This window comes from Anguilla anguilla, chromosome 11 (assembly GCF_013347855.1).
Source record: "Anguilla anguilla isolate fAngAng1 chromosome 11, fAngAng1.pri, whole genome shotgun sequence".
Classification (NCBI taxonomy): domain Eukaryota; kingdom Metazoa; phylum Chordata; class Actinopteri; order Anguilliformes; family Anguillidae; genus Anguilla; species Anguilla anguilla.
In genome coordinates this window covers 37,173,485-37,187,002 of record NC_049211.1, presented here as the reverse complement: position 1 = coordinate 37,187,002, position 13,518 = coordinate 37,173,485, and the positions used below count along the sequence as shown (strand labels likewise).

At 56.0% G+C, this 13,518-nt stretch overlaps 1 protein-coding gene across 1 annotated transcript in view; it reads right to left on the bottom strand.

Annotated features, from left to right (window-relative positions):
- LOC118208373 (filamin-A-like) overlaps window positions 1-13,518 on the bottom strand; it is a 49,424-nt gene that overhangs the window by 8,962 nt on the left and 26,944 nt on the right. Inside the window, 20 exon segments of the mRNA XM_035382981.1 lie at window positions 48-170; window positions 911-1,063; window positions 1,230-1,433; window positions 2,196-2,348; window positions 2,716-2,889; window positions 3,219-3,347; window positions 3,681-3,821; window positions 4,029-4,128; window positions 4,206-4,453; window positions 5,859-5,882; window positions 7,325-7,514; window positions 8,423-8,506; window positions 8,508-8,580; window positions 8,830-8,953; window positions 9,343-9,513; window positions 9,923-10,083; window positions 10,191-10,353; window positions 10,850-11,023; window positions 11,470-11,788; window positions 12,257-12,519. Coding sequence (XP_035238872.1) covers window positions 48-170; window positions 911-1,063; window positions 1,230-1,433; window positions 2,196-2,348; window positions 2,716-2,889; window positions 3,219-3,347; window positions 3,681-3,821; window positions 4,029-4,128; window positions 4,206-4,453; window positions 5,859-5,882; window positions 7,325-7,514; window positions 8,423-8,506; window positions 8,508-8,580; window positions 8,830-8,953; window positions 9,343-9,513; window positions 9,923-10,083; window positions 10,191-10,353; window positions 10,850-11,023; window positions 11,470-11,788; window positions 12,257-12,519 — 3,171 coding nt within the window.

Genomic DNA, 13,518 nt, shown 5'->3' with positions numbered 1-13,518 from the left:
TTTAGATGGTGCAGTAACACTGGTGTCCTGTGGGAGTGCTGTGCTACCTGGGATCTTGAGGCTGAGGTCACACGGGCTGCCCACGTTGGCCACCGCGGCGGCGCTCCTGAGCCTGGTGATGCTCTCTGTGGTTCTGCCCTCGCCGGTCACCTTGGCCGTGAACGGGCTTCCTGCAGGGAAACACCCAGCGCTCAGGACTCCTGGGGTGCTTTGAGGGGCGCAGTGGAACCCTGTGCTGTGGGGGTTAGGGATGCAGTGGAACCCTGTGCTGTGGGGGTTAGGGATGCAGTGGAACCCTGTGCTGTGGGAGTTAGAGGACAGTGGAACCCTGTGCTTTGAGGGTTAGGGGCGCAGTGGAACCCTGTGCTGTGGAGCTTTGGAGCACAGTGGGACCCTGTGCTGTGGGGGTTAGAGGCACAGTGGAACCCTATGCTGAGGGGGTTTGAGGCGCAGTGGAACCCTGTGCTGTGGGGGTTAGGGGACAGTGGGACCCTGTGCTGTGGGGGTTAGAGGACAGTGGGACCCTGTGCTGTGGGGGTTAGGGGACAGTGGGACCGTGTGCTGTGGGGGTTAGAGGACAGTGGAACCCTGTGCTGTGGGGGTTAGGGGACAGTGGGACCCTGTGCTGTGGGGGTTAGGGGACAGTGGGACCCTGTGCTGTGGGGGTTAGAGGACAGTGGGTACCTGTGCTGTGGGGGTTAGAGGACAGTGGGTACCTGTGCTGTGGGGGTTAGAGGACAGTGGGTACCTGTGCTGTGGGGGTTAGAGGACAGTGGGTACCTGTGCTGTGGGGGTTAGAGGACAGTGGGTACCTGTGCTGTGGGGGTTAGAGGACAGTGGGACCCTGTGCTGTGGGGGTTAGAGGCACAGTAGAACCCTGTGTTGTGGGGGTTAGAAGGGCAGAGGGTACCTGGAACATGCTGGTCAGCAAACTTGACGGTGATGATGTAATTCCCTGGCTTGGTGGCGCAGTAGGTGACCTTGCACACCCCGTCCTCCTGGTCCTCCGTGTGGATGTCCACTTTACTGGGGCCTTCGATGGACAGGCTGAGGCCTCCGTAGCCTGGAGCGGACAGACAGACAGACAGACAGACACTGACGCACACAGCTCACGTGTTCCACAGAACTCCCTTAAAGTCATGCGACCTTTCTCCGATCCTCCCCCCAGCCTCCTCCCGTTCTTCCTCCTCTTCCCACCTCGGCCCGCCCCCGCCCCCGCCCCCTCTCACCAGCCCGGGACGTGTCGATGGTGAATTCGGCGGGCTCGCACGTGCGCCCCGCGCTCAGTCCCCGCCCCGACACCTCCACCCGGCCCGCCTCGCCGAACTCGGACTGGCTGATGGTCACGGTGATGGGGCTCCGCGGGACGTGGCTGCCGTCCTTCTTTATGTTGACCAGGTGGTCCCCGATCTCCCGGGGGACAAAGGACACCCCTGGGAGGACAGAGAGGCACGGGGTCATGGGTCAGGGAATATGCCCAAAAACCGGGGTGTGTATGTGTCCACCATCTGAACTGGTGACAGCTTCCGTCGCCGGTTCCATGCTGCTCATTGGCGCATGAAGCCGATTCACGGAGGCAGCCATGTTTGACTGGGGCTTTTGGCTCCAGAGCGTGCGCACTGGGCACCTAAAGGTGAAGGATCACGCAGTGCGGGTCTGGAGCCAGAGGCCTTACAGAACTGCAATACCTCCAGTAACCACTGGAGTTTGCGAGCTCCAGGGGGAAACAGGGTTCTCACCCATTTTAGGAAGTCATTTTCCAGGCCTCTCAAGGACAATTTCCATGATTTAGACTTACAGACATGAAACATGGACAATGGTAGCCCAAATCCGGTGGTGGACCCGGGGGGGGGGGGGGGGCAATGTGTAAGTACCATAACCATTCAAAACTTTGTGCTGCCGTGTAATCTCAGCAGCTAATAAAAATGAGAAAAGCGGAATAAAATACAGAAAAATATGCAATCTCAGCTCTAAATATACTGTTCAACAGCTTGACTTATAGCCTAGCCTACAATTTACCAGGACCTCACAAATATTTCCAGGACATTTCGTAAATTTTCTCATTTGCCAGGTGTTTTCCATGTCTGGATATCGATAAATTTCCAGGTTTTCAAGGTTTTCCAGGACGAGTGGGAACCCTGGGGGAAGTTGAGCTCTGGTGCGCTGGCCTGCGTGCGTGCGTCCGCGCGTCTCACCCATGTGACCGTTGCGCAGCAGCTTGAAGGCGCAGGGCTCCTCGCGGCCGGAGGGCGTGGTCAGGGACACGGTCAGCTGGCTCGGGTCCAGCTCGCCGATGTCCAGCGGGATGTCCGCCGCGGAACCGACGGTCCTGCGCATGGAGCCCTCCCCTGCGGGGAGAGAGAGAGGGGAACAGCACCGGGTTCAGCTCCACTGCTACACAGAACAACAGATCAGCGCCAAAACAATCATTTATACAAACCATTCTTTTATGAGGAAGACTTTACTGACATGCCTTTCTTGTCTGGGCATGACTTGTCCTGTCCTGTTGTGTGTGCACGCTTGTGCGTGTATGTGTGTGTGAGTGTGCGTGTATGCGCGTGTGTGTGTGCATGTATGTGTGTGAGTGTGCGTGTATGCGCGTGTGTGTGTGCATGTATGTGTGTGTGTGTGAGTGTGTGCGTGTGAGTGTGTGAGTGTGTGTGTGTGCGCGTGTCCTCCTTCACAGAGCACAGGGCCTGGGTCCGCGGGACTGACCGGTGATCTGGGCCCTGAAGGGGCTTCCAGGGACGTGCTGCTCGTTGTATTTGACGATGATGCTGTACGGTCCAGGTGTGACGGGCAGGTAGGACACGGTGCAGGTGCCGTCCTCGTTATCCACACAGCTGATGTCGGCTTTGGATGGGCCCTCGATGGCCAGAGACAGGCCGCCTGGGAGAGCAAAGATCACAGGAGTCACAGGAGAGATACTTCAGTGCAGTCAGTCAGACTCACATATCTTGGTGATGTATGTATGGGCAACTGGTTCAGATTCAGATTCAGATTTATTGATCCCAAGAAGGGCAATTAATTAAAAAACAAAAAGACAATTAAAAAACAATTAAACAGGACCGGTAGGCTATTCAGTATAATCAGTAAGAACAGAAGCCTGCAATCACATGACTGCTGTCAATTAAGTGGTCTTGGGGGCGGAGTCCCAAGGGTGGAGGGGCGGGGCCTCGTCTCCGGGGGACGGAGCCCACGGTGAAAAGCAGCTCTACCTTCTCCTGCTTCTTTGGTGTCGACGGTGAATACGGCAGGCTTGCCGACCGTGCCGTGGATCAGCCCAGGGCCGTAAGCGGTCACATGACCGCTGTCCACATAGTCCACGTAGAACTGGAGGGGACTTCCTGTGCGCAGAGGAAGACAGATAGGGCTCACGCATGCACAGATGCTCCACCCATGGCAACCATGACAAACATCCCCACAGTATGAAATCACACCGCTACAGCAATATGGCTGTGCTGGGGCACAGTGTCGGCAGAGTAGAGCAGCCTGTGTTTGATGTCTGGGTGTCCTGTTATGAGACCTGTGCTGTGCTGCGTTCTCTCTGTGTGCTGTGCTATCGGTGTGCTGTGTTCTCTCTGTGCTGTGCACTCAGCAGCGCATTGCAGTGACACAGTGATCTCTGTACACAGTTCCGTGCTGTGCCATGCTACGTTGCCGGGGCGTGGCGCAGTCACCTGGGATGTGGCTGTCGTTGGATCTGATGTCCATGTGGTGCAGACCCAGCTCAGAGGGGACGTACCGGACGGTCAGCGTGCCATTTGCATTATCCACCATGTCCGGCCTGGACACCTGCCCCGACGGCATTCTCACCTCACCTGGAGAGTTTAAATCACACTCAACATTCAACACTGTGAGAGACTGTCATACTGAAATCACTCAACACTGTGAGGGTCTGTCACTCTGAAATCACTCAACACTGAGGGTCTGTCATACTGAAATCACTCAACACTGTGAGGGCCTGTCACACTGAAATCACTCAACACTGAGGGCCTGTCACACTGAACTCACTCAACACTGTTTACCTGACAGCTCTCCTTCCTGGGGGGCCAGAGGAACGACCAGGTCGAAGGGCCGGAGTCCGGACGCGTCCATCCCGTTCACGCCGGCCGGCCTATCCACAGCCTACAAGCACAGGGTGAAAGGTCACCAAACCCGCCGGCCAATGGGCGAACGCGCTGGGCGGGCGGGCGGGTACTCACGGTGACGTGGAAGGGGCTGTTGGGGATGTGCTGGCCCCCGAACCGCACGCACACCGCGTAGTTTCCGGGCTGCTGCGCGGTGTAGCAGACGTCGAAGGTCCCGTCGCCGTTGTCCACCACGTCCACGTCCACCTCGGCGCCGTCCGGCGTGCGCACGCTGCAGGTCACCTGACCCGGCCCGGCCGCCCGCGCGTCCACCGTTATCACCGCCTGCTCGCCGATCTGGATGGTGGGGCCCACCCCCGCACCTGCAGCCACAGGAGGGGTCTGTCAGTTTCACAAAACACAGGCTCGCTCACACACACACACACAGGCACACACACACACACACACACACACACACACAAATAAACATATACTCACAATCCCACACACCCACCCAGCACCACAACCCTACACACAAACACAAATACCTTCACACACTCATTTAACCCCCTCCCCACACACACACACACACACACACACACACACAAAACGAACACACACCCTCACACCCACGCACTTAAATTAGTTACATGTTATCAGAGCTGCTTATGAACCACAACAAACACAGGACAACAGGAGCTGAGGGAAACATTTTTTAAACCATTTTAATCGAAACGGGGCGAAGATGCAAACTGACGGTCGGAACATGGAGAGCAGCCGGTGTCTGAGGGACCTCTGGAGTGTCACGGGGGTGCAGCCAGGAGAATCTCTGCCACAGTGTGGAATGTGGAGTAAATAACTGTGTGGGCGTGTCAGTTTCCCAATCCTGGCTCCAGTATTAGTATTGTTTCCATAAATTCTACACAAATACATACAATGTTTCCTCAAACATGTATAAGGGCCACCGTTGTAGCACACGGCACAGAGGGCTGTAATCACTCTTTACACCACAGAACAGCTCTGAGGGAGGGGTCTGTACCAAGCACCAATGCTGCAGCCCAACACTGCTCCAATGGATTTATCCAATTACGTCACCAGTGTTAAGCTTTAGAAAAAAATGAAGCTAATGTTGGAGGCGAGACGACAAACCACACTTTCAAAAACAAATCGTTTGGCGGAAAATAAATATAACCGAGACGAAACAAAAGCAGGTAGTGTAATTAATACTGTACATGAAAGCAGTTACGTCACCTGTAAGTTTGGATGAGCCATGAAGGGAAGATGCAATGTTAGGCACGCAAGAATGTTAAGCGGGAGAAACGCTCCTTCATGCGAAATAAGAGACTCCAAGGCCGTGTCCAAACCAGCTTACTACTGAGCATACAAGTTGAGTACACTGGATGAGGAAGCTAAGTAGGCTAAATTTTCTCTAAATGCAGTGTACTTAAAGCCCCCAGATGGTATACTTATTTCCAGGGGGTTTTGCTGAATGTATTTGGGAGCACACTTTTCAGGAGGTAAACTACTAAATACTTTTTAGGAAGTTCCCAGAGAGAGGAAGAGGGTCCCATAAATCAGAGAGGAAGAGGCGGGGATGTTTAACATTTCCGCTGTACCGTTGGAAAATAGTACAGAAGATATTTTTCGCATACTACCCATTGTCTGCTAAAAAATAGGCACTAAACAGTGGTTAGCATGTTCAGTATACACTGTACATTTTGAGGACACAGTAGTTAGGAGGGGATTTTGGACACGGCCCAACACTCCCATCCCATCTCCCATGCTTACCCAGACCATGTCCACCAATGGAGACTGAGAAGTCAAGCACACAAGGCCAAAACGTGAGATTTTCCTAATAAGAATAATAATAATAATAATAATAATAGCAGCAATAAAGCAAAGGAAAGCAAACCGTGATTAGAGTATATTGTACTGCTAACTGGAGCCTGTTTCAGGAAGCAGGATTACAGAGTTAGCTGGAGTAAAACCCGAAACCCTCCTAAATCTGGAACATGGACTGCAGTAAAAAGAGCTGTCCCGGGTTTTACTCAGCGCAGTCATCCAGCTAACCCAGCATTCCTGCGTTGTGACACAGGCCCCAGGTGTATGTGTGCGAGAGTGCGAGTGCTTGCGCAACATGGGCGTGAAAGCATGCGTGTGCGTGTACCGGGTTTGAAAACAGCGTTTATAGCGCATCACAACAGCACACAAGCGTGATGCTCTGCGTGTCAACAGCAGGTTTACGTTCAGGCCAAAAAGCAGTTTAACCTGCGTGTGTGTGTGTGTGTGTGTGTGTGTGTGTGTGTACACGGGTAAAGAGAGTACCATATCCCTACTGTGTGTTACGCTCCTGCAGTGAACACTGAACACACACATCCGCCCTCTACCCACCCTCACAGGCCTGTGAACGCTGCCTCTCTATCCCACCCTCACAGGCCTGTGAACACTGGCTCTCTATCCCACCCTTACAGGCCTGTGAACGCTCGCTCTCTATCCCACCCTCACAGGCCTGTGAATGCTCGCTCTCTATCCCACCCTCACAGGCCTGTGAACGCTGCCTCTCTATCCCACCCTCACAGGCCTGTGAACGCTGGCTCTCTATCCCACCCTCACAGGCCTGTGAACGCTGCCTCTCTATCCCACCCTCACAGGCCTGTGAACGCTCGCTCTCTATCCCACCCTCACAGGCCTGTGAACGCTGCCTCTCTATCCCACCCTCACAGGCCTGTGAACGCTGCCTCTCTATCCCACCCTCACAGGCCTGTGAACGCTCGCTCTCTATCCCACCCTCACAGGCCTGTGAACGCTGGCTCTCTATCCCACCCTCACAGGCCTGTGAACGCTGGCTCTCTATCCCACCCTCACAGGCCTGTGAACGCTGCCTCTCTATCCCACCCTCACAGGCCTGTGAACGCTCGCTCTCTATCCCACCCTTACAGGCCTGTGAACGCTGGCTCTCTATCCCACCCTCACAGGCCTGTGAACGCTCGCTCTCTATCCCACCCTCACAGGCCTGTGAACGCTGCCTCTCTATCCCACCCTCACAGGCCTGTGAACGCTCGCTCTCTATCCCACCCTCACAGGCCTGTGAACGCTGCCTCTCTATCCCACCCTCACAGGCCTGTGAACGCTTGCTCTCTATCCCACCCTCACAGGCCTGTGAAACTGAAATCTTTCACAGTTCGGTCCCACACCAGGCCAGCACCCTCCTCGACTCCAGCGCCCTGTAAAAAGCGGGTGGGTGCCTGCAGTACCTGTGACTGTACACTTGGTGGCGTCCCCCGTGGGCAGGGCCCGGATGCGGTACGGCGAGCAGGGGGTGACGTCTCCCCCGTATTTGAGGACGATGGTGTAGCGGCCCGTCGCGTCGGGCACGTAGGAGACCAGGAACGTCCCGTCGTGGTTGTCCTGAACGTTGGTCTTTTTGGGTTTGCCCTCTGAATCCTGGGAGAACAGAAGATTGCTTAACTCAAAATATTCTACTTCCCAAAAAACTAAATGGGCATCATAAATATGGACACCATACGTTTGGTTTTTCTATTTTTTATTATTAATTTTTTTTTAAAGAACCATGCTTGCAGGGACATCCATAGTGAGCAGACTGGTGGCCATATTGGGGATCTTCGACCACTCCTCCATACAGAACATTGCAAGATCCCTCAGATCTTGGTCTTTGACTGCTCTTAGATTCCAACCAGAAATGTTCCTAATTGGGTTCAAGTCTGGAGACTGACATGTGAGGGTGAGCGGAGAGAGGTTCATAAAATGGTGGGAGGAGTTTCCATGCCGTCAACCGCCGACTCACTTGAACCAATCAAAGGACTGCTCGCCACAGGAAAACACTATGATTGGTTCAATGATAAACCCTGACGGTTCCTCCCATCAGAGAGACGGACACATTGGCCAGCCGTACGGCCGCACCCCTGGCTCTGCCCCTCACACCCCGTGGCTCCGCCCCTCACACCCTCCTCACACCCCGTGGCTCCGCCCCTCACACCCTCCTCACACCCCGTGGCTCCGCCCCTCACACCCCCCTCACACCCCGTGGCTCCGCCCCTCACACCCCACTCACACCCCGTGGCTCCTCCCCTCACACCCTCCTCACACCCCGTGGCTCCGCCCCTCACACCCCCCTCACACCCCGTGGCTCCGCCCCTCACACCCCCCTCACATCCCGTGGCTCTGCCCCTCACACACTCCTCACACCCCGTGGCTCTGCCCCTCACACACTCCTCACACCCCGTGGCTCTGCCCCTCACACCCCGTGGCTCCACCCCTCACACCCTCCTCACACCCCGTGGCTCCACCCCTCACACCCCCCTCACACCCCCGGCTCCGCCCCTCACACCCACCGTGATCTGAACGGCCAGCAGTCCTTGGCCAGCGTCTGTGGCGTCGATGGTGAACTCCACGGGCAGGCTGGCCGACACCCCCCCCCGCGTCCAGACCGGGACCACTGGCCCGCACTTTACTGGCATCATGTGTGGGCAGCGCCATCACGCTGTACGGACTGGGGGGAGATGGGGAGAGGGGAAGGAGGGGGGGAGAGGGGAGGAGGGGGGAAGAGGGGGAGGAGGGAGGGAGAGTGAATCAGAGTGAACTTTCTGTTCAGCAGATAGAACATCTGAAAGCAGCGCTGAGCTCCTGCCCTGTGGTCTGTGATTATGGCTAGCCGCATCATTATTCCATACGAACACTCGGGCCAGTGCTCAGAGAGATGCCCTCCGATTCTGAGGGACAGAATGTTCTGGAAGCTGACCTGTGAGGGACGGCCTGGTCGCCGTACAGCACGCTGATGGAGTAGGGTCCCTCCCTGGAGGGGACGTAGCGGACAGCGTGCGTCTGGTCCCCGCTGTCCGTCACCTCTACCGGCTCCTGCACCCCTACAGCGGAGAGAAGGGTTCCTCCTGCAGTTACTGCCTTCACCCACCTCCTGGCCCCGCCCCTGCCATCAGACCACACCCATCACACTGACCCCACCCCCACCCTCAGACCACACCCCTCACACTGACCCCGCCCTCACCCTCAGACCACACCCCTCACACTGACCCCACCCCCACCCCAACCCTCAGACCACACCCCTCATGCTGACCACACCCCACCCAAACCCTCAGACCACACCCCTCATACTGACCACACTCCACTCCACCCTCAGACCACACCCCTCACACTGACCCCACCCCCACCCCAACCCTCAGACCACACCCCTCACACTGAACCCACCCCCACCCCAACCCTTAGACCACACCCCTCACACTGACCCCGCCCTCACCTTTGGGCCCCTGCACGGCCACCTGCAGGGGAGCCACTCCCCCGGCCCTGCTGGTATCCACGGTGAAGCTCTGGGGGACGTTGGCCCTGACTCCGGGGCCCAGGCCCGGCCCCTCACAGCGGACCTTGGAGGAGTCCACTGCGTCGTACACCGGAACGGCGAAAGGGCTTCCTGTGGAGGGAAGGGGACAGGGCGTGAGCCACAGCACTCACTGAGCATGCTCTGTCTGGCCCTCTGAGTCACATGGTAAGCTGTAAGCAACCTGTTTGGCTAACAATAGCACGCTAGCTGGTAAGATGGCTTGCTTGGTAGCTAGCAAGCTAACATGACTAACAAACAAGAAAACTAGCAATAAAAATCCCCTGACGTATGCCCAGTTTGTTTGCATTGTTGTTTTCAGCAAAGCAATAAACACGAGCCAGGTCCACGAAAGCAGCTCGTTCCTGAAGCGCTCAAATGTAATGTTGCGGAGAGTGAGTTGTATGTTTTCTGTATGAACGAAGGGGCGTTAATGTATGTTTGTGAACTTTTGGCGAATGCTTTGCGAGGAAAGACAAACAGACACCGGGCCCAGACTGACCGGTGATGGGCTGGCCTCCGTAGGTGATGTTGAGGTTGTAGGTTCCAGGCTGGAAGGGGACGTACTCCACACTGCAGCTGCCATCTTTGTTGTCGACGCAGGACATCTTCGCTTCAGAAGGACCTTCCACCGCCAGACCCAGACCCCCTGTCCCTGCACCCCTGTGGAGAGAGACACCTGCAGTGTGAGGACCGCACACACTCACACACTCACTCATACACACTCATACACTCTCACACACCCTCCCCAGGAGCCCACCCCCTCTCACCGCGTTTCCACGGTGAACTTGTTTGGCATGTTGGTGATTCCCGACCGCAGCCCGGGGCCGTGGACTCGGACGCGTGTCGGATCGCAGCCCTCGGTCACCGGCACGCGGAACGGGCTGCCGGTCACAGGCGCACCGCCATACGCCACCGCCACACCGTGCACACCTAGAGGGGCACAGCACGCACGCACACGCGCACGCACACACACACACACACACACACACACACACACACACCAGCGCATGAGAGCCAGATCGATCAGCTCAAAGCACATCAGATCCAGATTGATCAGCTCAAAGTGCATCAGATCCAGATTGATCAGCTCAAAGTGCATCAGATCCAGATTGATCAGCTCAAAGCGCATCGGATCCAGATTGATCAGCTCAAAGCGCATCAGATCCAGATTGATCATCTCAAAGCACATCAGATCCAGATTGATCAGCTCAAAGCGCATCAGAGCCAGATTGATCAGCTCAAAGCGCATCAGAGCCAGATTGATCAGCTCAAAGCGCATCAGATCCAGATTGATCAGCTCAAAGCGCATCAGAGCCAGATTGATCAGCTCAAAGCACATCAGATCCAGATTGATCAGCTCAAAGCGCATCGGATCCAGATTGATCAGCTCAAAGCGCATCAGAGCCAGGCCACTGGAGGAACTCACCCTCCTCGTATGGTGTGTATTCCACCTGGTAGGTGCCATCCCCGAGGTCCCGAATCAGGCCGTCTGTGAGGCTGCCCGACGGGCTGCTGATGTGGGTCCTGACGTGCCCCCCACCACGGGGGCTCAGAGCGCGCGCGTCCACCGTGAACTCTGTGGTGGCCTCACAAAACACACCTGCAGGAAGGAACCACAGCAGCGCACACATAAACATTCCCCAAACATTCCCCACTGCAGACATAAACATTTCCCACTGCAGACATAAACATTCCCCACTGCAGACATAAACATTCCCCACTGCACACAAACATTCCCTACTGCACACATAAACATTCCCTACTGCACACATAAACATTCCCTACTGCACACATAAACATTCCCCACTGCAGACATAAACATTCCCCACTGCAGACATAAACATTCCCCACTGCAAGGGCTGTCTCAGATTTAGGGCTAGTGTGCGCACACACGCACGCACAGACAGACAGACAAACAGACAGAGACAGACAGGCAGTCAGATGCAGACAGACACAGACACAGACAGACTCACACACAGGGAGACACAGACACACACACAGGCAGACACCGAGAGACACAGACAGACAGACAGACACACTTCATACCCTTGCCTTCCACTCCAGGCCCAAACACCTGGACCCCGCTGGAGTCTCCCGCAGGATCCACGTTGAGAGTAGTGGGGAAGTTTGGCACATCCTGGCCCCCGTAGCGGATGGTGAGGGTGTAGGCCCCGGGGTAGAGCGGGGTGTAGGTGATGGAGAAGGTGCCGTCGCCGTTGTCCTGAATGTGGACCTCCGCCTCCGTGCCGTTCTCGGAGATGATCTCTATGGTGAGCTCGGCCGGGCCGGCGCTGGTGCAGTCCACCACGAACTCGCCCGTCTCGCCCACCCTGGCCCGCGCCAAACCGGGGCCCGAGCACCGCACCTGCGGGAGGCGGGGCCGATTACCACCGTCCCCTTCCCACACCACCTTGATTCTCACAGCAGGTGGAAACTAGTCTCACAGTCTAACCCAGGGCCGCCCAACCCTGGTCCTGAAGACCTGCCGGCGAGGAGGGTTTCATTTCAACCCTAATCTGGCACACCTGGTTCTACCAATAACTCAACGACACCTCTAGCTGTTGAGTGAGGTGTGATTTGTTAGGGTTGGAGTGAAAACCTACGGGATGGTAGATCTGCAGGAACAGGGTTGGGCAGCCCTGCTCTAGCTGTTGAATGAGCTGTGCTTTGTTAGGGTTGGTGTGAAAACCTACAGGATGGTAGATCTCCAGGTTGAGCAGCCCTGATCTAACCTATGTGGATTTAATGCAAATCAACATCTGAGTTTTTTTAATCTCGCACTCATTTCTCTGGAAATGCATCCCGGACACCCCCCCCCCCTCCCCCCACTCACCTTGGAAGGGTCTGGGGGGGGGACGGCGCGCGCGTGGAAGGGGGTGCCGGGAATGGGGGCGGAGTCATACGTCAGATCCACTTGGTAGGGGCCGGGGTCCCGGGGAATGAAGCGGACCCGGCTGGTCTCGGGGTCCGGACCCCGCTCTACCGAGCTCGCTACGGGCCGGCCGCTTGGACCCATCACCTGGGCCTCCACTTTGCCCTGCCCTCCAGCCCCAGCACTCTTCACCACAACCTCCTTATCTTTACCCACCGCCATCTCTGTGGAGAACGCCAACAGAGAGGTCAGCAACACATAATCAACATCCCCTGTCCCCCTGTAGAGCTGAACCAAGCTGGCTCATTATAGGCCTTTCCCCCATAGAGCTGAACCAGGCTGGCTCATTATAGGCCTTTCCCACTGTAGAGCTGAACCAGGCTGGCTCATTATAGCCCTTTCCCACTGTAGAGCTGAACCAGGCTGGCTCATTATAGGCCTTTCCCACTGTAGAGCTGAACCAGGCTGGCTCATTATAGCCCTTTCCCACTGTAGAGCTGAACCAGGCTGGCTCATTATAGCCCTTTCCCACTGTAGAGCTGAACCAGGCTGGCTCATTATAGCCCTTTCCCACTGTAGAGCTGAACCAGGCTGGCTCATTATAGGCCTTTCCCACTGTAGAGCTGAACCAGGCTGGCTCATTATAGCCCTTTCCCACTGTAGAGCTGAACCAGGCTGGCTCATTATAGCCCTTTCCCACTGTAGAGCTGAACCAGGCTGGCTCATTATAGCCCTTTCCCACTGTAGAGCTGAACCAGGTTGGCTCATTATAGCCCTTTCCCACTGTAGAGCTGAACCAGGTTGGCTCATTATAGCCCTTTCCCACTGTAGAGCTGAACCAGGCTGGCTCATTATAGCCCTTTCCCACTGTAGAGCTGAACCAGGCTGGCTCATTATAGCCCTTTCCCACTGTAGAGCTGAACCAGGCTGGCTCATTATAGCCCTTTCTCACTGTAGAGCTGAACCAGGTTGGCTCATTATAGCCCTTTCCCACTGTAGAGCTGAACCAGGCTGGCTCATTATAGCCCTTTCCCACTGTAGAGCCGAACCAGGCTGGCTCATTATAGCCCTTTCCCACTGTAGAGCTGAACCAGGCTGGCTCATTATAGGCCTTTCCCACTGTAGAGCTGAACCAGGCTGGCTCATTATAGCCCTTTCCCACTGTAGAGCTGAACCAGGCTGGCTCATTATAGCCCTTTCCCACTGTAGAGCTGAACCAGGTT